A 23,262-nucleotide genomic window follows, 5' to 3' on the forward strand; every position below is an offset into this window, starting at 1 on the left:
ATGTGTGTGTGTTGGATCTTCTCTCTGGTTGGTATTCCTTCCACAGTATATGTTCTTTCCATGTTTTTTCTCCATATCCAACGATCTCCAAGTGCCTTAGACATCAATCCTTGTGACAGTTAAAGGTGACAGCTTCTGTGTCCAGTGAGGGAGATTAAGGCCTCGGTGAAGTGACATGCCCAGGGTCACACAGGAGACCTGTGATGCTCCGTGGGCTGGTTTTCTGGCACCAGCTCTGGACTGGGTGCTGCAGGGTACTTCTGTGCACTCCCCTGTCAGCTGCTTCCCAGCCTGCCCATTCCCTGAGCTCAGTTCTGTGGGGCAGTTGTTATGTTTTCTGTGGCTCACCGGCAGGAGGGAGTTGGTGTGGTTGGGTAGCAAGAAAGTCTGGTGTGACTGGGACAATTTCTGTTGTCCCCTGGGCTTCTCCTCTCTGGTGTCCCAAGTAGGAGTCCTGAAGGCAGCATGGGAGCACCAAATCCAGGGACAAAATGACAGTTGTGCAATGTTGGTAAAGGAGGTTGCTCTGCTCTCCCATGCTTTCTTCCTGCTCCATGTAGGCCACCCGAGCTGAGCTTTCCCTGGTAAAATTGTGTGATGAGCTGCTAAGTTCTCTGAAGATGCAAAATGCTGCCTTTCCAGGCTGTTTCTCTGGGGGTGGTGCAGAGCAGAGCATGGGTTCAGTCAGTCCTGGGTGCCGAAACTCTGGCTGTGGAGTCCCCTGCCTTGCCATCTGGGAAACGGCAGTTGTTTCTGACTGCTGGAGCTGTCAGCCCAGCGTTACAGGTCTGACTGGCCTGATCCTGATGCCTGCCTGCAACCCCTCCGAGTTCCAGCCCATCGCTTGGCCTCAAGGTGCTCTTCCTTCCTCTCAAGACCAGGTTGGACAGGGCTTTGACAACACCCAATCTTACACTGTCACCCCTGGAAGACTGTCACACAGTCCGTGTCAGGATGGTTCACTTTCCTCACTCACTTTTCTAACTCTCTTCTTGCTCGTTTCACTTTTTTGGTGATGTTTCTGTACCTCCTGCTGCTGGTGGGTTTTGGGAACTGGAGCAGAGCGTTTAGGAGGGGGAGGCTGGGAGAAGGGGGATTGTTAAGGCTCGAGAAGAGGTGAAGGAGAGGTCCTGCTGCTGCCTAACGGGATGGGGTGGAGAACGTGGAGCCAGGCTCTTCAGAGGTGCACAGGGGTGGGATGAGAGGCAATGTTGGAACATGGCAACTTCTCACTCACGATAAAGAAATTTCTACCAAGAGGGTGGTCAAAGGCAGGAGGGCGCAGAGAGGCCAGATCTCCAAATTCCACAGAGCATCCTGCTGTGAGTGGAAGCGCTTGAGAGGAGGCGGCTGGATCGTAGACCTCCAACTGGTCCTTCCTAGTTACGTGTTTCTGTGCTTCTGTGAAATGTCTTGTCTGCTTTGAAGGGCAGAGTTTATTTGCCCACAGTGTTTGTTTTAAATACTTGGCTCTCACAGGAGAGGAAGAGTATCAGGAAATAGTTTTCTAAATATACTTTTCCTATTTTCCTCCCCGCCGTACCCACGCTGCACGGTGTCATTGTGTGGTCTCTGGCACTTGCTGCAGCGCTGCAGTCGGGTCTATTTTGAGACGAAGATGTGTGGGTGCAGCGCTCCTTCAGCTCAGAGGCGCTGTCTGGAGACCTGGCCCTTCCTTTCTGGCCCCTGCTTTCCACCAGCCAGTCTAAATGAGATGCTAGAAGCTGGTTTCCACTGGCTACGCTGAGTGTAATGCAAGGGGTGGAAGCAGAGCCCCAAAACAGCCCCTTATGTGACTTTGGGACGTGGGGGCTGGAAAATGCCACGCTGTTTGCTTGATAGGTATTTGCCTGTGTGGTAGCGTTCAACCGAAATAAGTTTGATCAAGTTTTATCTTAAGCATAATGGTTATCCTCTTAGAGTAAACCTCAGAGTGATTACGTGTAAGATAATATCACAGAGGTCCCTGCTGAGAATCACAGAATCATAGAATGGTTTGGGTTGGAAGGGACCTTAAACATCATCCAGTTCCAACCCCCTGCCCTGGGCAGGGACACGTCCCTCTAGACCAGGTTGCTCAGAGAAGAGGCTGGGCCGGCTGGTTGTGCAGCTTTTGGAAGTGCCTTTGGAAGCTCTGCAGATCCGAGTCCCATGGATGCTGGAGACCCAGAGGGACTGACAGAGGAAAGGATGGGCGACTGTGAGCAAGGGTGGTGGCCCCTGTGTCCCGCTTCCCCGCTGGGCTGGCTGCACTGGGGCAACAGCGGATCCTGGCAGCCCCTGCAGAGCTGCTCCGGGAGCCTGACTGCCCTTTCTGTGGAGAGGAAAAAAGATGCAGTTATTTAAAATAACAACAACAACAAAAAAAAACCCTCTCCTCTGTAGCCGTACTGCCCACAGATTAAATTTTGCCATGGAAGGAAACGTCATGGGAAGGAGAATTTAATTAGCAGACTAAACGCTGTCACTGAGACATGAGTTACGCGCGGTCCTCGGTACTATCCAGTACGTGGGAAGGTGCCTCATCACAGCAGGCCATGAACTTCAGAAGCCCTCTTTCTTCCTCGATGTTCCCATCCTGTCCAGCTGCTTAAACTCCTCTGCAAACCTGGAGTCAGTTGAGATGTCTACAAGCTCTTCTATTTCTCCCTGGCCAAAAGGGAAGAATTCAACCCAGATTTTCACCCGGTTTCTGTTTCTGTAGTGGGGGCCTGCCCACTGTTCAGCTGCAGCATGAGTCAGGGTGGATCTAAGCTGCTCAAGGGTCACTGATTTTGTCCCAGCACCTTTCCACAGGACTGGTTCCGTCCTGTGTCCTGGGTATAATTGTTTTCTTTACAAAACCACTATCAGAAGCATCTTGGCATTTTCTGGAAGTTCCCTGGAGTACCCCAGGGCCAGAACCATCCCCTGAGAGAACAGGAGCCGATACTGGATCAGAACAAAGGTCTGTGGTGCTCAAACATCCACTTCTGACAGCAGGTGCTTAGGTGAGAGTAAGAAAAGGGCAGGTAAAAGCTTTGCCTCCCCTTGAACTCTTCCAGCCTCTCTTCCTCCTCCCTTCCATCGGCTGGGGAGGCTTCCCTGCCTTGGGAATGATTCCTGTATGCCTCCCTGGATTCTTCTTGTGGGTTTTTTAATCTTTCTTCTGCCGTTACAGTGTTAACAAGGTAGAATGAGGCAGGATCCATTATGCAGCTTTGTCGCTAAAGTCCCACCTGGTACCTCAGGAGCCTGTCTTTAATTACGATACCCAGCGCACTGCTTTTTCCCACTTGCTGAGGGCACTGAAAGGCTCTTCTTGCCCAATAAGCAGCTGTTTGGTTCATTTTTCTTCTTTGCCATTTGGTGTTTTACAGAGCCCTGACTAGCCCAACCCTGCTCAAAAACAATGATTTATTTTCTTGGGTGATTTCCAGCAGTAAACACTATCATTGTCTAAGGCTGTTATTAATTAACGTGTTTTCACACCACCACTGTGAGAGGAGAGGGAGGCATTTATGACTTTTACAGGTGACAGAGGCCAAGCACAACGAAACGAAAGTAAAAAGTATCCAGTAAAGGTGGGTACCGGGCTGAGGCACTTTAAGCCTTGATTTCTTGGCCAGACTTTGGACTCTGTAGTCCAAAGTCGTACCGCATGGATCATGGCCAGACTGCTTCCACCAACCAGAATGTGTGACTCAGCTGTCCAGGAAGTAAGGAGGTCACAATTAGTCACTGCCAATTAAGCAACCACGACTCTGGATTTAAGCACTTGACCAGCACCGGGGCAGGAGGTGACTTTCCAGGACTCTCCCCCCAGGCCTGCTCCCAGCTCTGGCTGGCTCCCACGGGAATCTCCCCGTGGTCCCGTTTCTGCCAGGCCGCCTGCCTGGCCCTTGCTCCAGCCGCTGTTCCAGCTCCTCCTCCCTCACCGACTCACGCTCCTCTCGCCCCCGTGGGCCGCCATCCCGCCCCAGCAAGGCCCGTCCGTGGGGTCGGCAGAAGCAGCGGCCTCCTCCCGCCGGACCGCGGCCCAGGGAGGCGCCTCCCCCCGCCCCAAGGAAGCCGCCGAGGCGGTGGCCCTCCCCAGCTCCCGCCATCGCCCCGGCAGGGCCCAGCCGCAGCGCTGAGGGCCAGGCCTGCCATGGCGCCGGCTCCCCCTTCCCCCCGGAGCCCCTGACGCCGCTTCCGGGTTCCGCTCGGCTGACCGCACCTTCCCGTCGTGCCCCGCGCCTCCCTCCTGCTCAGACTACATCTCCCAGTAGCCCTCGCGGGCGGCCCCCACCCGCCGGCGCGGCGCGGCGCCGCGGGGCACGCCGGGAGCCGTAGGCGGTGTGGGGGCGACGGGGCGGCGGCGGGGCGCTGAAGCGGGCGGGGTGCGGGGAGTCCTGCGAGCGGACCGGGCGGTGCTGGCGGACAGGCGGCCGGTCGGGTGTGTGAGGGGAGAGCGGAGCGAGGGCGACACGGAGTGAGGGGAAGCGGGTACCGGCGCTCCACGGCCGTCCTCACCACCTTCCGCCTCACAGCGCGGCCTCGGCGGCCCGGCCCGGCCCAGCGCAACCATGTCGGGGCTCTTGGGGAAGCTGTTCGGGACGGGCGCCGGCGGGAAGGGCGCCGGCAAGGGCCCGTCCCCGCAGGAGGCGATCCAACGGCTCCGGGAGACGGAGGAGATGCTCAGCAAGAAGCAGGAGTTCCTGGAGAAGAAGATCGAGCAGGAGCTGGCAGCCGCCCGCAAACACGGCACCAAGAACAAGCGCGGTGAGCGGCCGGGCCGGGCCTCCCCTTCCCCCGGCAACAGGTCGGCCGGGCCCGGCTGCCCGGAGTGGGGGCGGGGGGGTGCCTTTGGGGGGGGCTGGCTGTGCTGTGCGTACAGCACAGACGTGTATGTGTAGCTGTATTTTATAGCTTGTCGCTCTTATGTTACAGGGCGCTGCCTGGGAGCAGCGGCAGCCCCCTCCTCAGGGCCTGGGGCCTTCCCCCCGCCGGGCAGGGCAGCCTTTCCCTGCTGGGGCTGTGTAACGTGGGTGCCGCGTCACTTCCGCGTGATAACTGTCACACCGTCGCTCGGCTCTTCTCTTGGCTTTCTGTTCCCTATGCCCATCAGTTCATGGGGGGAGTTTAGGAAAACCTCGCAAAGCAGTAGCCAGGGGTGTTGCTGGTTCCGCACAGGAGCAGCTGGGAAAGCGGTGCATCCACCTGGGATAAGGCCTGGCTTTACTGCGTTGTTGTTTTTTTTTTTTTTCCTTCTAACAAACAAAACTCTGTGCCCAAACCCCTGCTTACTTTGAGAATTTGGTTAAGTGTGTTTTTAATGTTGTCAGGGTGTCCTCAAGCTATAGGTGGCTCGTAAATGGATATTATAAACTGGTGTTCACCGGGTGGAACTCCCAGGGAAGTCTTGCTGTGTGTTTGCAAGCAGTGATTGATACACGTTAATGGTCTGTCAGCCTGAAGATAAGAAGGGGGTTGTCAGCTTATGTATTTCGGTGCTCTGGTCAGCTTCTTGCTTGTTTTACAACGGTCACGAAAAGTGGCGTTTTCAGGACAGCACGTTTAGATTTTGGTGTTGGCATTGCCCTCTCTGTGCTGGGTTACAGCCAGATGGCAGAGTTTGAAGCAGGAGGTGCGGCGCTCTCTGTGGCCAAGTAGCAAGGGTTCATTTACAGTAATTACCAAGAACAACTTCTGCTTCATATCACTCTTTTAGTCAGCATTTTAAGTCTCCTTTTGCGCTTCAGAACAGTGTTCCGCATCAGGGTTTCTCTCTTGTGCTGTGTTTGGGTGACAGAGGGACTTGCGAAGGCTGGGAAGTGGTTGCTGGGTGTGTGGGCAGTGGCCTCGCTTGCTGCCCTGGGTGTCTCCTGAAGGCTCTCAACAGAGCGTCACTTCAGGCTGAACTAAGTTTCTAAAGCAAATTTATTGCAGCAGTTTTAATAAGTCTGAGTTTGTTGTGCGGTTTTTTGGCCAAGTTTGGTAATGAGCTTAAAAGGAGAACTAAACCAATTTTTTTTCTAGCCTTCCCCGTCTTCTGCAGTTCCTGCATCCTCTGTCTTACTCTGCTCGTGTTTAACTTCTCCTAAACTTTCTTTTTCTGCCGCTGGTTGTTTAGGTCTTTGTCTTCCCCTACTGCAGTATCATCTCTCTCCGTGCCTTCCCTGTGCGTGTCAGTGTGCTCTGGAGCACTTTGGGGAGTGGAAGGATTAAATTTCTTCGGAGGTGGAGGAAGGAGAAAAACCTGCCCATGCACTAGCGGGATTCTGGGTCAGACTAATTGACGTCTCTCAGAAGGACAGGATCCTGATGAGTAATTAAGGAGCTGCGAAAAGGAGAAGGGCTAGGGATGGTTTTCTAGTGGAAAACAAAACCTCTTTTTATTTTTTTTCCAGAGGACTTCTGAAACTAAGAGGCCAACTTTTATTGCTGGGCCGCTAGGAAAGACAGCGGGTTATCTGCTAGATCACTGGGAAGGGAGTTCCCCTTGGGACAGGCTAAGGGACTGCTCATTTATTCTGGGTTCAAGATGTTACTTATCAGCCAGCTCCATCAAATTGCATTTTTTTTACTTATATGCAGTTGTTTGGATTTTTCCCTCTGTGGCTTCAGGCTGTTTTATAATCCAGGAATTATGTAATTGTGATGCAGGGTCACTTAAATCCATCATTTACGTGGAAATGAAAATTTGTTGGTTTTGTCTGTGAAAGTCTGTCTTTTTAATGGAAATACTTTGATATAGTTGAATATTTTAAGTAAAACTGAACAAAGGTAATTAACTAGGGATTTTTTTTTGTTGTTGTTGCATCGACTTTGAAAAAATACAACTTTAAGAATCCTTAAGCTTTCTTAGCTCTCCAAAAGTTAAGCATTTTTCTCTGAGGATTTCTGTTTATGCTTGCTATTTAGAGAGGAGCGTACCGTGGATGGTGCCTGTGCTCAGTGGGACAGTGACGCTGACATTGATGGATTTGTCACTGCTGTGATAAATAAAGGCGGAGGAGAGTATGTGTGTCTGCAGGAGTGGGGCAGGGAGCTTACCTGAAAGCTTAAAGCCACCGCGGATGATATTTTTGCCTTCCTAGAGGAAAGCCGGGCGTCGGGCGCGCTGGGGGTAACAAAAGGAAAGGTTCTGTGCTCTCAGCACACTGTGGGGATTGTTTGGGTGCCAAGGGAGCGGGGTTTCTAAAGGCTTATTGACTAATTCCTGCCGCGCTTCTGGAGTCTTAACGAAAGCACAGAAACTTAGAGACCTTCTGGTTCTTGTGCCCACCCCAAGCACATGCAGGTTTTTATTAATTTATAAACTTTACATGTATATTTTTCACAACCTGCATTTATGATATCCAGGCTATATAACTCCTGATGAAATTCTGCAGCTAAATTGAGTAACTAACTAGTATAAATTTCCTTAGTCTGTGTTATTTCTTAGCATGGGAGGCTTTCAACTTTTAATATAAAGCTTCTTTTTTCAGGGTCTTTCTGTTTTCCGACTGCACAGATGTGACTATTTTATGATCATTGTGCCTCCTGAAGGAACTCAAGCCATTTTAATAAGTAGTAATTTATTATTTTTTTTTCTGCCTTCACTCTACCAATTCCTTCTCATTAGTCCACAATATCAAAATAGCTCCTGGGGGAGGGAGAGGGCAACAGTCTTCAAGCGTCAGGTTGGTGCAAAGGCACGTACGCCGCTTCTGGAGCGTGTCGGGGAGACCAGCAGTTCTGGCGTTAATGTGCATGTCATTTTTTGTCTATGGGATGAAAACCTGCCGAGGAGAAGCTTGATCATCTTCCGAAGGGTGTTTTGAAAAGATGCTAGTTAATATTCCCTCTTCTGGCAAGAAAGAAGTTGGGTTATACTCATATTTTGTTTTGTGTTCTCTCATGGAAATGTTCAACCTATTCTTTTCAAAACAGCATGTGTTCTGCTGTTTATCTTTTTTATCTTTTTTTTTCCTTTTTTTTTTTTTTCTCAAGAAGCTCTTCACCACTTTTGCTCTCGCTCACAAGTAGTGGGTTTACTCCTCTCAGTGAAGTTAGCAGAAGCAGCAGTAGTACAGCATGGTTTGAACACCAGTCAGCCAGTCTGTTACTGGATTTTAAATCTGTCCTTAAAATAACTGTTGCTTTAACAAAAGAAGTGCGCAGCTGGGAGCTTGACAGTTTGGAAGTGCTGATGCTGCATCCTTTTATTCCACTCCAGTTTGTCGATACAGCGTGGTTGCATCCAATCCAGGATATTTTATCAGGCACTCAAAATTCTCAAAATTCATGAAACCAATCAAACTGCTAGATCCTGCCAGGGGTTACGAAGTTGTGGTGCTCGATATTCAGTTTCAGGAGAGCTCAAGCCGATCTTAATCGCTGCTGCTCCGGTTTTACTCCTTCCCTTGTGGCCTGATCCTACAGGAGCTGGCTCACAAAGCCAAGCTGCCAGAGAAATAACACGCACACCAAGAAAGCAATGGGTTAATTCCTTCATCTCTGACTCCTTCGGGTGTAAGGATCCCAGAATCTGTTCCTGTGTCGTCTTTTTCTGATGGAAACCCAAAGCTCAAGTTCTTTCTCAATGTGAAGATTACAGTAGGGAGAGAACCTGATGCTCTGCTGGGTGCCACTTTTGTAAGTAACTCCAGAGTTTAGATCCGGGGTGAATCTATGCAGTTATGTTCCTGCCTGCCACTAGACTTCACATTTTTGTTTATAAGCACTAGATTCACAAACACTGGAATGGGTGAAGGGCTAACATCCTGGAGGGACTCTTGGTCAGGGAGGGGAGCCATAGGACAAGGGGGAACAGTTTTAAACTGAAAGAGGGGAGATTGAGATGAGATCTCAGGAAGAAATTCTTTGCTGTGAGGGTGGTGAGACTCTGGCCCAGGTTGCCCGGAGAAGCTGTGGCTGCCCCATCCCTGGAGGGGTTCAAGGCCAGGTTGGAGGGGGCTTGGAGCAACCTGGTCTGGTGGGAGCTGTCCCTGCCCAGGGCAGGGGGTAGAACTAGATGGTCTTTAAGGTCCCTTCCAACCCAAACCGTCCTATGATTCTATAATATGCAGTGAAAATACTCAGGCTTTAGCAGGAGACTGACATTTCATGGATTTTCCTTCAACTCTGACTTCTGTTAGTTAGCATTTTTCTTCCCTGACGTCAAAGTTTCTCTTTCACTGTAAAATAAATATAATGCTGTTTTTTTCAGCACGGGTAACTGAGTACAAAATGGATGCAAAACCACTGCTGGGTTCCTGCTGTATAATTCAGGCTTTTCCTGGAAAGAGAACACCCCTAAGCTCCACCCCACCCATAAAAAAAACCCAACAAACAAGAAAGCTGGGTGTAGGCTGAAGCCAAAAGCTATAATTTTATGCCCACCTCCGGCTCACAATAGATCACAGCATGCCACAGGTAAGTCAGCTCAGCGGCTGATCTGAGGGAAAATTAACTATTTACCTGCCATTTCCCTCTGTGGTGTCACCCTGCTGATGTGATTTGCCTGTTGCTGGAGGGGAACCAGAGAGACAGCGCTGGAGTTGGAGCTTTTCAGCAGGATTTCAGCAGGAGCTCAGTGAACCGGGCTGAAAGATCCAACTGGTGCGTGCTGGTGTGGCTGGGGAGCTGGCACTGGTCTCCAGTGGTGTGGCTGCCAGAAGTGGTCATGCCTTGTCCAGCCTTCTTTCTCTCTGTGCTGGCGTTAGCATTTGTGTGGGCAGTGTGAGAGATGAATTAGTTTGCTGATCCAGCCAAAAACTAACTCTTAATAAAAAAATAGAAAATAAGTAAATTGTTTTCCTCACTTAACCGGTGAGATGCTAGAGCTGGCTGGAGAGGGATCAGGAATGTGACTGGAAGGAGGAGGGCAATTCTGCCTCTCCTGGCACCAGTCCCCTGCTTGGGCAGCTTTACATGTGATTGGTTGTGATAAAATCAGAGTGACGTGCGATCTCCCAGCAAGGGGGGCAGCTGATCCTTCCTGAGAAAACAGAAGCGAGCCTGCGTGTGGGCAGAGACTCCAATGAACTGTGACCGTGTGTGTCAGGTCTTAGACATTAATGCATTGTTTGCGATGGTGTTTTTAAGGTTCTGCTTGACATTTGGCAAGAGAAGTGATCTCTGCTCCTAGAATCAAATAACACGAGCCTGGTTTTGTTTCCATGAATGCAAGGAAAACAGGAGTCCTGCAGCAAACACTCTCCAGTCCTTCTTGTAGTACTTCAGTCTGCCTTTTCTGGGTTTTAAGTCATATTCTGATGTAAAATGCATCTTTGAGTTCCAGGTGCTTAACCCTAAACCATGGCTTCAGCGTAAGAGTGCTGATAGCAGTGCTGGCCTGGGTCCTTCATCTCCCCTGAGGCTGAGTTCAGCATTAACTACCTGGCTTGGTAAAAGTGTGATAATTACTCTCTTTAGATAGGTGTTTATAAACAAGGAAACGACTAGTTTCTAATTCTCTCCTACCTATGTTCAACAGAGGCTTTTGGGGACAGATTGCTGTAGTATAGAACAGTTTGGGAGGAATGGGGGGGTTTACAAACACCTTTTAAAACAGCTTTAGAAAGTGGCATAAAACCAAAAAACAAAAACTCTGTGGTTCTGCCAGAGGTGATTTGGTAACTGTATCTGCTGCAATACTTCCTTCCTGGGTTTCTCTTCTCTGTCAAGCCCTGTCGGAAGGGGAACCTGGCACGTTTGCAGCCATTGACGTTGTTTCTGTTAGTTTTTCTCTGCAATGTATTAGAAGTTGGATTCCAGTATCTCATTAAGCTGCAGCCCTGGTTACTAAATCCTGCTTAAGGGCTCCTAGTGCTACTTGAGAACTGTAATTTGCAGGTGATGCGAATTGTTAATTTGGTTTAACCCTCTTTTACTCAGACTTGTGCAGAAAACTGCCAGCTTGTTTCTCGCTGGCACAATTTGTGCTGAGTTGTGCCATGGTCTGTACTGGGATGTTGTTAGGGCTCCGCTCTTGTATCCTTCAGACTCTCTCAGTCCCCTCTTGCTTCTTCTGATTCGATTCTGATGAGAACCACGTGCTTGTGCTTGAACATCATCTGGGCCATGCAGCAGGACCTCCTGGGACGTTGGGGGTGGCCAGGTGCTGTGTGCTCAGCTACACTCCATGGTACAATCTTGGCACACACGTCAGCGTGGGAATGGTGCTGGACTGGGGCTTGGAAGTAAAAGTGGTCACTGCTCCTTGCCTGGCAATCTTCGTGCTTCCAGGTCTGAAGTGATGGTGAAGAACATGGCCATGCTTCATTACCAAGCAGGGGATTAATTTAAAATGGTGGAGGGATGGTGTCACATCGAGGAGTCTGCAGCCAGTGCTGTCCAAGAGGATCTTTTTGTTGCCCAAACTGTTTTGCAGTTACTCCTTGGCATTCATGAATGACGTAAGTTAGGAGGGTACCACCACCTCTAAGCTCTTCTAGGGCTCAGGCAGACCCATGTTGACTGTGCTACTGGACTGAGTGGACACCCTTGCCGTGGCTGTGTGCCCATGTGCCTCTGTGTCTTCTCTGGTAGCCCAGCCTCTCCTACCTGTGCACTATGGATCTCCTGCCTGCACTCCATGGGCCTCCTGCCTGCACACCGTGCTCTGTGCTGCTCCTGGGCACCTCTACTTGCTGGGAGCAGCAGCAGACTGGGGGATGTCACTCTCCAATTCTGGCTGGAAAAAGATGATTTTGGCAGTTTTTTGCTCTCCCCTGTGAAATCCCCATCTTTTTTGGAGAAAACCCAAAGCTTTTAACACTGTTCGTTCTGGTTTTTCAGGGTATTATGTGCTGCTTCTGCCAGAGGCCTTGCATGGGATGTGGTTTGAGTGGGAAAGGTGTGGCCTGACCTCCTGCAACCAGCAAGGCTCTGAAAGAGCGTGTGTGTTTGGGGAGTGGGGTGTCAAGTAGAATCTTACCGTTTATTCACGCCACTTAAAAATGGATGATTTTTGCAAAAGTAAAAGTTGGAGCAGCATACATGCTTTAAACGTGCTTCCTGTGAAGTTTGTAACTCGAACTCCTGGCACGAAGTGCCTGAAACAAAAAAGGATGCAGTTGGAGAATCCTAAACAGGCCATGCATGAGATGTTGATAGACCTTTGCCTGTCCCTCAGATGACCCAAGGCCGCAGCACGAAGCTGATGATAAGGAGGTTAGTTCTGCTCGTAATCATCCTGGTTGAGTCTTTGAGCAGGAAGCGGTGTTGCAGTTGCTGAAGATGTTGGCAGATGCTGGCAAATCTGCGAACGAGGATGTGGTCAGGTTGCAGGTGAGGAGCCTGGGGGCTCTGTTGACCTTTCCCGTGGCCAATGTCAAGGGCAGTGAAATGTCCCCACCGGTGGGAGATTGCTATGGCCATTGTAGGACAGAAGTTGATTAGGGGAGTAGAACATCTCTCTGATGAGGAAAGGCTGAGGGACTTGGATCGTTTTAGTCTGGAGAGGAGAAGACTGAGGGGGGATCTGACCAATGCTTATAAATGTTAAAGGGTGGGTGTCAGGACGATGAGGCCAGTTTTTTTTTCAGTGGTGCCCAGTGACAGGAGAAGAGGGAACAGGCACAAACTTGTACATAGGAAGTTCCATCTAAACATGAGGAGGAACTTCTTTCCTGTGAGGGTGGCAGAGCCCTTGAAGAGGCTGCCCAGAGAGGTGGTGGAGTCTCGGTCTCTGCATTCAAAACCCGCTTGGACACGTTCCTGTGCATCCTGCTCTGGGTGGGCCTGCTCTGGCAGGGGGTTGGATTAGATGATCTCCAGAGGTTCCTTCCAACCCCATAGCATTCTGTGAAGCTTCCCCTTGGTGAAGCTCTGCGACAAAGAAGTGTAATGTTCTTGCAGGTAGAATCCCAGTTGGGAAAGGTCTGCTTATGGCTTCCTCTGGGTTAATCATTTAAATGAAGCCTTGCCAATAATCGTTTTTATAGGGGCTAATGCAAATATAGGGTAATTATTAAGTAACTGTCACCTGACTGGCAGTGCACGATGGAAGTTTGGAGTTGTTCTGTTCCCGCTTGCAGGAAGATATCTGGAGTGATAACCAGGTAGTACCACCTTCCACCACAGCTGCTTTCCACGCAGAAATTGCTTCAAAACAGATTAAGAGATGAGCAGGTCTCTGTCCCCATGTCCCTCATCCAGTAGGTCTGATGTGTTGAAGGATTGGTTTAGGCACAAGGTAAACCATGAAACTTGGTAATGTGGTCACCATCCTGCTGACGTGGACCACTTGAGGTTATCCTGATGGTAAACGTTAGTGAATTTGGCCACGTAGCTGCATCTTGAGCTCGTTTGGTACCTGCTGCCGGGTTACTCCATGCATGCAAAGACTTGCAATGTCCTTCACTGTAAAACCTGTCTTTTTGGGGTCCCTCATTCTGATAAGGCTGTTTGTTACTGGTTGTTTCACTAATGTGGTGGCATGTTGTTACCAAACAACCATGCTGTGTGTGCTCTTCATGGCTTGGCAGGAGCTTTTTCAGGTTTATGGACGTCAGGTTTACTTCCAGGTGACTGCGTAGAGGTTGCTCGAATGGAGTGGAACTGGAAAGAAACATTAACGCCAGGGTGGCAGGAAGATCAACCAATGACACTCAGAAATTTGCAGGGGATTTTTGTTAGTTGTGAAATAAAACAGGTTGATATCAAGCAAACTTCACGATGGGTTAAACTAGGAACGTGCACAGTCGTTACGTCTCCCCGGAAGGTGGTACCTGACTAAAATGTCTTGACAGCATCCCCGTGGTGGGCTCAGCACGTGCAGAGTCCTGGGAGAAAAACCTCTTTTGGTAAGTGCTTCCCTGGCAGCACCATCGGCTTGTGCTGCGAGGGCTGCGGTAACGATGCTCATTGCTGAACCTGGCTCCTGGAGCTGGGAATCACTGCCAGAGTGTGGGAATGCCATTAAAGAAATGAAATTCAGCTCTGGCCTCAAGAGACGTACTGATGTGTTGCCAGTTAAATGTTTAGGGGCTGATTCAAGAAGTACAATCTTTTCCTTTGAAAATAAACGTGGTTTGTTTTATTTGCTTTATAACTTCTGGGTTGCTAAAGGTTTGTGTTTTCAACTTTTTTCCCGTTAGTTGTTAGTGTCGGAGTCTGAGCTTTCACAAAAAAAAGTTTAATTTTTCACATCTAAAAATAGCGTAACTGTACCAGATGAGATGTTAAGAGAAATGCTAAATATTATGACAGTCTCAACAAAATTCTCAGAGTTGGCAACATTCTAATAATAATTGTCCAAAGCTGGAAAATACACGACAGATTACCCAGGCAGCCACTCGATTCTTTCCCCAGGAAGAGGTGGTCTCAAAATGGGTCACTTAAGGGTAGGATTTTCTGAGTTTTGTGACTTAATCACAAAAATCTTGTTAAGCGTAGGGAATTTGGTTGTTTGGGTTTTGGTTTTTTTTTTCCCCCTATGAGAAAAGAACATTTTGAGATACTGAAGAAGAGCTAGTTCTGTTCTTGTAAAGCTGAACCTCAAACTGATGCGTTTCTGGCAGGGACTCAGAGGAAGGTTATAGTTTTTCACTGGAATTCTCCTTAACAAGGCATCTTCAACAATCACAAACTAAAGAAGAAACCCCATAAAGAGTATTTGCAGGCTGTGAGAATCCCAAGGACTCCTTAAGGAACATACTTTTCTCATGCTAAAATTTTGAATATTTGTTGAATTCTGAATAATTATCTCCTTTTATATACATATAAATCTTTCATGTGAATTAAGGGGCAGATTTTTAACAGCAAAGTTGTTGGCTGGTTTAAAAGGGTAAAGGAGGATCATTTACCTGAGCAGCTTTAGAAAATGGGTAGTTTTATTTGGAAAGAAGAAATGTGATTTGGGTAAATCAGTTTTAGAGATGCCTTGCAATCCCCTGCCACCATCCAGTGACATGCAGGACCTCAGGAAGTGAAACACTGGAAATTGGGAAATACAGTATATGTTTTCCTCCCAGAGGGTGGATCAGATTTAATGTGATGGTTGGAAGCATTAGCTGGGATGATCTTGGCCGGGCTGGTGTTTCTTAGGCTCATTCTAGCTCCTGGGTGGAACAAACCCATTGGCTACTTCTCTGTAGTTGGGATCTGTCTTTCCCGATTCTCTCATTTGGGCTGCAAACCTCGCTGTAGTTGACATTGTCTGTCCTTTTTTTTTTTTTTTTTTGGACAAAACTGTCCCACACTCACCTAGAGATTATTTTCCAGAGGATTATTGCCCAGAGCGTCATTGCCTTGATGTTCAAAGGGCAGCGGGATCATCTCCAAGGCTGAAGGCCGGTTTGCTTTCTGGGCTAGGAGGAGGTTACTCACCTTGCCGATTCTGCACCCACAACTGCAGTACGTTCCCATCTCTAACTTCCAGCCTGAGCGAATTATTTGCTGTTTCAGGGAAAAATAGCACTGTAATTGTGGATTCGGACCTTTGCAAACACTTCCTGCTCTCTCTATGAAAATGACAGCTTGTGACGAATTTCTAATAAGGAAGTGTGAGGGGGAAGTGTGTTACGCTTCAGGTGTCGCTGCCTTGCGCCTCGGCCATGGGCTGTGGAATGACGTGGATGTTCCATGATGTGGGACAACATCAACAGTTGCTGGTGTGGAGGTTGGATGGATGCTGGATGCTGATGGGAGCACTGGGCAGCACCGCAGGCTGTAGGGTGGTGGTTCCTCTATTGTTTGGGTAATGCATGTATCAAAGCTTTGATTGCTGTTGTGCAGGATGCTTTTTTCTTTATCTTTCTTTTTTTTTGGCCTTTGTGTATTTATACATTTTTAGACCAGGAATGCTTATTTTTTAGTTTGATCTCTTGCACCATAGACTAAATATTCTGGCACTATGTTGCTCGAGAGGAAGTTGTAATCTTGTTGTTTTAAAAACAGATAGGACAGAAACCTTGTATTCTCTGCCTGGGTTTGGATGCTTTATTGGAGTAGTTTTAATCGGTCACTTCAGCTCTGAGCTGGGAATAGTTGCCTGTCTTTGAGGAGAGGGTTCGGGAACTTTTTAGATGTTTAGTGGACAGACACAGAAGGATAAGTGGAGGATGAAGACTGAACTCCGCACATGGTTCCCTACTGAAAGCGCAGCATCTCCTGGCAGAAAGATGCAGGAGGAGGCTGCCGCCTGCTCTTGCAGCTCACTGGGACCCTGTGGGTGACATTAGACCCTGGCAGTGGGGGGAAAACATGTGATAATGGCTTCAGATGTTCAGCATAAAGTGACTTTTAGGCCTGTGTATATCCTGTAGACATGATAGATCTCAGCAGGTGATTCTCATGGGAAAGAAAATGCTGCTTTGCACTCTATTAGCCTTGGAGTTGATGGGAATGTATTTTTAACCGTGCTTTGGTACCTCTGTCTCCCGCACGCTTTCATACCACAATGTTTGAAATCAAACCTGAGTTCTTGAAGCTCAGACATATCATGCTGTGCCATCAGTGTAATCAGGTACTTAATGGGACACCAGTTAGGAATATGCTTATGTGTCAGCTTGGTGGCTGGGTTTGCTTTCTTCCTCTTCAGTCCTTTTGAGGCCTGTATCTTACTGTCTCTGAAAAGCTTTGTGTTTATTTCCACATAGAGAAATCTCACTGACCTACAGGACGTGGGCGATGCTCCGCTGGAACACAGGAGGGGCAGGAGGTGTTCCCTGACGCAGCACCAAAGCGAAAATGCTGAGGTGGGGAGCGTGCAAGGCAATGGTGCTCTCTGGCTGTTACATCTCGAGTAGTTACACGGTTTTGGAAATACCCCGAAAGGTTTTGGAAATACCCCGAAAGGTTTTGGAAATACCCCGAAAAGGTCTGACCTCGAGGACCCTGAATAGAGAATTAAGAATCAGCAGCTTCTGCGTCTTGTAAGAATCACCTGGTCTGGGACGAGTGTTCCTTGGTGTGTGCTGTGGGTCTGTTGTGGCAAGATACTGCCTGGATCTGTTTGTTCTGGGTTAAGTTTGAGCCAACATGACTATTTTTCAGCTGGGTAACGGTTTCTTGAGCCAGCACATCCCTGCAGAAGGCATGAACTCAAAAGGGGTGAGACTGTAGTGGGATTTATCACTATTGGATTTATATCTACCTTTTTATCTGTTTGTAGTGTTGGAGGATATTTTGTGAATTGCTCTAAATTAGCTTTTTTCAGGAATTTCTTTTAGGATATTGTAGGCAGTTTGCTAATTCTCAATAGAATGAGATAAGCAATTGCAACCTGAGATTAAGCTACTCTGCTGTAGCCAAGGCAGCCAATTGCTTCTTAAACCTACTGGTGCCTCTTGTTTGTCCCATTTCAAGGACAGCGAGGATGTTGTTGGTGATTAAATTTACTGCTGAGCCAAGTGCCAGGAAAATGGAATGGCATTTCCAGAAGCAGCAAAAATAATGACACTTCTTTCTGAGCAAATTAGAGATGGATACTCAATACAACGTTCAGGACCGTCACCCGGTATGAAGTTGATAATCTCAATTATCTCTAGGGTCTGGGCTTTCTGCTGGAAGGGCCAAGAGCCCCCGGTTTGAGCAGCTCCTCTGCAGCTATTTTGCACTATTTATTTTCGGCATAACTGTCATTTGGGGTACATTATTTTTGAGGCTGCTGTGGAACTGTTTCATCCCATATTAATACATCTGGTGACCTTTTGCAGTGGTATCTCTGCTGCTGCCGTTTCTGATCTCGTTTGCCAGAGAGAATGTAAGAATTAGATGTGAGATTACTCCAGTTGAGGGGAAAAATAATTTAATCAGAGGTATTAACCCATGTGTCAGCCTCTGGATGAGAAGCCTCTCTGTTTTAGGTGTAAGTAATTTTTTTTAGCAGATTTTTGTAGAGGCAGGAGTTGGATGGGCAGGAAACACACACGTTGGTGGGACCAATTCCTCGGGTTCACAAATGTGTGGGTTTGAATTCAGGGAGACTCTTGAATTACAGTCATGAAATCACGGAATTGTCAGAGTTGGAAGGGACCTCTAGAGATCATCTAGTCCAACTCCCCTGCTAAAGCAGGGTTGCCCAGAGCACATCACTCAGGACTGCATCCAGGTGGGTCTTGAAAATCTCCAGAGAAGGGGACTCCACACCCTCCCTGGGCAGCCTGTTCCAGGGCTCTGTCGCCCTCACCAGAAAGAAGTTTCTCCTCATATTTAAATGGAACTTTCCATGTTCCAGCTTGTGCCCATTGCCCCTTGTCCTATCACTGGGAACCACTGAAAAGAGTCCGGCTCCATCCTCCTTCAACCCACCCTTTAGGTACTTGTGTTTGAAGTAGCCGTTGCTCCTGCTTTTCTCAAGTTGAGATGTAGTTTTGCCAGTAAAATTTGGAGTTGCAAGTATGTAGAAAAAGAAGTCTTAGGTTCTTCGTTATTTTTTATCTACTAATCTATACTTTTCTACTAATGATATTTAAAAGCATTAATTTGATAGACTTGCTGTATGTATAAATATCCCATTAGCACTACTTGTCCTACAAGTATTTATTTGCAGGAGGGCTCTCGATTTTTAACTAAATCACTGACACATCATCCATAGGCAATTCTTCCTCTCTAAATGCTGTTCTGTGTAGCAAAACTGTATTTTTATTATCCTGCTGACGTTTTTCTTGTTTCACTAACAAACTGCTGGAAAGATTGCAAGGCAAATCGTAAGACTTACACCGGCTCTGTTAATAAATTGCTTATATACAGGTTGAAGTACTTTAAAATATGTAAAATGAAATTCTTACAGAGAGCATTTCTCAAGAACAAAGGGAAATTATTTGGGTGAGCAGTGATGCTTCTCCGGCTGTGAGTGCTGCCAGGGGAGGATAGTCTGGGTAAATAACTCCGCTCTTTTCACTTCTTAGTGTTCATTAGTCAGAAGAATTAGCGACTGAAACCCGAACAGGAGTTCCCGTTTATCAGCGGTGTCAGAGGGCTGGGTGCTGCCCTGGCAGGCGTAATAATGAAACCTGGGGCTGCTCAAATCGTAAGTGTAAAGATTTCAACTGGAATTTCTAGGGGGAAAGTGTCACAGAAATTCAAATAAATAAGAAATTAAAAATAGCATTTTGCAGCTCATCAATTGAAGACTGGAACTCAAACAAACCAACCCCCCAAAACCAAAGGAAGGAGTGGCTTTTTATGTATTAAAAGTTTGATTTTTTTTTTTTTTTTAAAAGCTGTAAAATTTTCTACTTCTATACAAGTTTTTACATTCAAGTGATTGCTTCAGTCAGTCCAGATGTAATTATTTTTGACTCAGCCGCTGTTTTACCAGACTCACCTTCCTCTCTGGGATCTAACTCTTTGTGAGTACTTCTGTGCAAAAATAAACTTCAGAGACTAGAGGCCAATGCTCATTAACACTGAGACATTTTATTTTGCTTATGCCAGGAGGTCATAAACTATTTATATTGGTTTTAACTGGTCAGGACTCTGTGGTGAAACCTTTATGAATAAAAATTCGCTCCCTCGCCCCATAATGATAATAAAGGCAATGAATATATCAAAATGTCATATGGAGAAGATAATTTAGAGTCTGCTCACCATTCCTAGTGGATGGCAGGAGTCACCCAGTTAATTTTAAGTGTATTACCTTTAATTTAATTATAATAATATATATAACTGCTTTTTCCCCAGTGCATACTACTTTATGTAATCTGCTGAAAACTTTACTAAAATTCAAATAAAGTACAACTAAGTTTTTTCAATATGCTGTAACTTTTTAGAGGGTGTTTTAAGTGCCTGCAATTCATCGTGCACATTGGACTTTACAAAGTAAAACACACCCTGCGCTTGTTAAGGATAAGGTACGGGTTGTAAAGGTTGTCTAAAATACTCTTTATTGGCAGGTTCTTGCTGTTGTCTCGTGAAAGCTTAACTTCCCGTGTAAAGATCAAATAGTTTTGCTGTCACTGGGTCTGCATTGATTCATTAAGTGAAGGTTATCTTAAATGTTAAGTTTTGGTGGTTTTTTTTTTTATAATGATAAGTTCTAAGTCTCTCAATAGCTTTCTCACATCGGTTTATTTAATCCATGGCTCTTCAGGAGGATAATCTATCATCTGCCCCTTTGTTCTTGGAAAATGGCTCAGCCTCTACTGTCTTCTCCTAACGTGTAACCGATGGGATATTGGAGCCAAAAAAAAAAGGGGGAAAGAAAAAAAAAAGAAGGGGGGGGGAGGCAAGAAAAAAAATCCCCTCCTAAACCAACCAGTGATTTGAACAGGTCCTGCTGGTTTTCTAGGGAATAGGGGTATTTCAGGAGTGAGTTAAGGCAAGATGCTCCAGGAGGAGAAACTTAGGGTGTTATTGAGCGACTTCAGTGGAAAATCACAGCTCACGGAGGGAGGGCTGCTCATGGGGACTCACTCAGTGAGTGCTGATCAAGGACACTGCGTGGCATTTTTCCATCCCTATTCTGTCATCCTTCGTTGTGAGTCCCGTCCCGAGGAGCTTTTTTTGTACGGAGCTGTTTCCTTTAGCTCCGTGCAAGACGAGCACCAGGCTGAGGGATCTTGCTAGAGCTGCACCTTGCTCCCTACCCACCGCCTGCAACACACTGGCCTTTCCAGGCTTTTTTTACCGGGCTCAAGTAATCAGTAACAAGTAAAAATCATAGGCAGGATCTTTCTGTGCTTTATTCTGTATAAAGGCAAGTATTTCCATAAGAAATACACAGCCACAACATGGTGAGAGTGGAAAAATATACTGGTGATCTCTCTAGCAATAGGTTCTGGGTTGTCAGCGAAGTCTGGCTTTGTAAGAGAAGAAATGCCTTAAAATGAATATATGGTTACAGGTCCTGCTGAAGCAGTTCCACAGCAATTAAAGCAGGGTATTAATTTACATTGCCTGCCTATGTAATTACTATCTTGGAAGCAGTAAAGGCATAATTAGGGGTGTGGGTCCCGAGGACTGCCTCCTCCATGGCTGCCTAACGTGATAGCAGTCTTCATGCAGAGCAGAGATGGGCTGTGATACACTTTGACTTCAAAGGCACATCCGTTCTTTGCATGTGTATAAAATAATGTGATGCTAGAGGACATATTTCTAGCCTGCTGTCTCTTTTTCATACTTATTTCAAATTATGGAAACTGATATTTTTATTTTTTTTTCCTTTTTGGAGGAAAAAGAGCCAATGTCCTTCCCTACAGATTAGTATTCATAGCTTCGACTTCAATGAAAACTTAATAAAAATGTATTACTCTGGCAGTACATAAGATTTCAGTAGGTATTTATGCAGATGGGAAAGACTGTTGGGGGAGTGGGGGGGGGAAATACCAGAACTGCTCATCACTTTTCAGAAATCGGTGCCTAAATAGGAGAGTAGAGGTAAAGCAGCTGAGGATGGGAACAGAATCACCCCCTTGGATCTATACCTCTTTTGGGTACCACCGCTCTGCCAAGTATGTAAAGTGTGGTACGACAACTGGAGAATTTGCAGACCCTTTATTTGCGTTAACAGAGACTGTCGCTGGTCCTGCATTGGAAGGAAGAATTTGTGGCTCCCCCCACCGCCTGTGCCCGGCTGCGTAATCCGGGATCTTGGCCTTTTTTTCTCCAAAGGGACCTTTACTCTAGAAATTCCCTGTGACCTCTGAGCTGTGGGGATTGATGCTCCTCCTGAAATAACTGAACATTGAGAAATGGCTCCTGAGAGATGGAAAACCAACTTGGCTGTAACGGTCTTAAACAAGCAAATGTGATTTTAAGTATTTCTCTTGAAGAAAAGGATCAGCTGGTGATCTGGTTTTGTAGCTGCGACTGATGGAGCGTGGAAAGGTCTGCCCCGGACCCTGGCACAGTCTCTGCCAAGCTGTGTGGAGGGCAGATGTGCGGGAAGGTGGCACCCAGCCCTCTCCCAGTGGTGTTTGTGTCCAGAAGTGGGCATCTCTGTGGAAGGGGCACTGATAATTACAACAAAGGGCTGCGCCACTAATTGCCACAAGGAGAATCCTGATTATAAAGTGCAAATCCTCTTCTTGGGAGGGGAGGAATGTGGGAAATGAATTGCCAAAGTTTGCAGGATGAAATGAATAAAAGTGACTTACATTCACGTGTTATTTTCTTATTTTTTCAGCTTAATAAAATCTTCTAGCTATAAATGAGGACTTTACATGAAAAGATAGTTAGCAAGGAAACACAGATGAAAATAAATTGCAGGAAATTGTGATCATCTAATTTGAGGTACCGAATACCTCATTCTACATTTCTTACTGCTGCTAGCTGCAAAAAAATTGCAATCTATTGTGCAAGGTTTTCTTCATTGCAGGAACTCATTTATCACATTGATGTTAATCAACTTGTGCTGAATATTTATGCTGAACTGCCCTGGCACAGGAGCTTTGTGCCTGGGTCCTGTGTTTGTGAGGACTGATACACGGTCCCAGCCGTTCCTTTCAGGCTCCTGAAACAGGAATTTCTACCCGTCAGTCTTCAAGTGGTAGAGACGGGCACTGGGGCCTGGGAAACTCTGTCCTTGCCTTGGCCTTACTGGAGAGAGGGGAAAACATGAATATCTTCCTTGGCCGCTCTTGGTCCGAAGGAGTTGGAAACGTTTCTAGAAAATACCACAAATCCATTTTGAGTTTTCACTTGACACAAGACAAGTTTTAAATGAACATATTAAGGTGCTGGAGCGTGTCCGGAGAAGGGCAATGGAGCTGGTGAGGGATCTGGAGCACAAGTCTTGTGAGGAGCAGCTGAGGGAGCTGGGGGTGTTCAGCCTGGAGAAAAGGAGGCTGAGGGGAGACCTTCTTGCTCTCTACAACTCCCTGAAAGGAGGGTGTAGCTGGGGCGGGTCGGTCTCTTCTCCCGAGTCACAGGCGATAGGACAAGAGGAAATGGCCTCAAATTGCGCCAGGGGAGGTTCAGGTTGGGTATTAGGAAAAATTTTTACTCTGAAAGGGTTATTAAGCATTGGACCAGGCTGCCCAGGGAAGTGGTGGAGTCACCGTCCCTGAAGGTGTTTAAAAGCCAGGCAGCTGTGGTGCTGAGGGATGTGGGTTAGTGATGGTTTGTGTCAGTGTTGGGTTGATAGTTGGACTTGATGATCTGAAATGTCCCTTCCAACCCAGGCGATTCTATGATTCTATATTTCTATTCCCATCCCAGGCAGGGATGTGTGTGCCAGGCGGATCCGAGTGCGTCGGAGCGTGGCTGAGAGCCCGTTGGGAATTTGAGGAGGTTCAGGAGGAGCTCAGCAAGTAGCAGTGCTGGGAGATGTGTGTGCCATCTTCCAGGGCTTGTGGGGGATCCCTGCTCAGTTTGGCAGGCTAGAAGATTATGTACTTTGCTTTTGTAAATGCGGGAGCCTTG

The 23,262-nt window shown here is 47.3% G+C and overlaps 1 protein-coding gene across 3 annotated transcripts in view; it reads left to right on the forward strand.

The window, feature by feature from the left end:
• Positions 1-4,310: 4,310 nt before the first annotated feature.
• Positions 4,311-23,262, forward strand: part of CHMP4B (charged multivesicular body protein 4B) — a 28,173-nt gene continuing 9,221 nt past the window's right edge. For 2 of the 3 annotated variants that reach the window (XM_074157194.1, XM_074157195.1), the window contains exon 1: positions 4,355-4,743. In XM_074157194.1, the coding sequence (XP_074013295.1) occupies positions 4,548-4,743 (196 nt within the window). In that variant the 5' untranslated portion in view covers positions 4,355-4,547. Of the gene's footprint in view, positions 4,744-23,262 lie in introns of all 3 variants that reach the window. The other variant, XM_074157196.1, reaches the window with a different exon arrangement.

This window comes from Numenius arquata, chromosome 12 (assembly GCF_964106895.1).
Source record: "Numenius arquata chromosome 12, bNumArq3.hap1.1, whole genome shotgun sequence".
NCBI classification, from domain to species: domain Eukaryota; kingdom Metazoa; phylum Chordata; class Aves; order Charadriiformes; family Scolopacidae; genus Numenius; species Numenius arquata.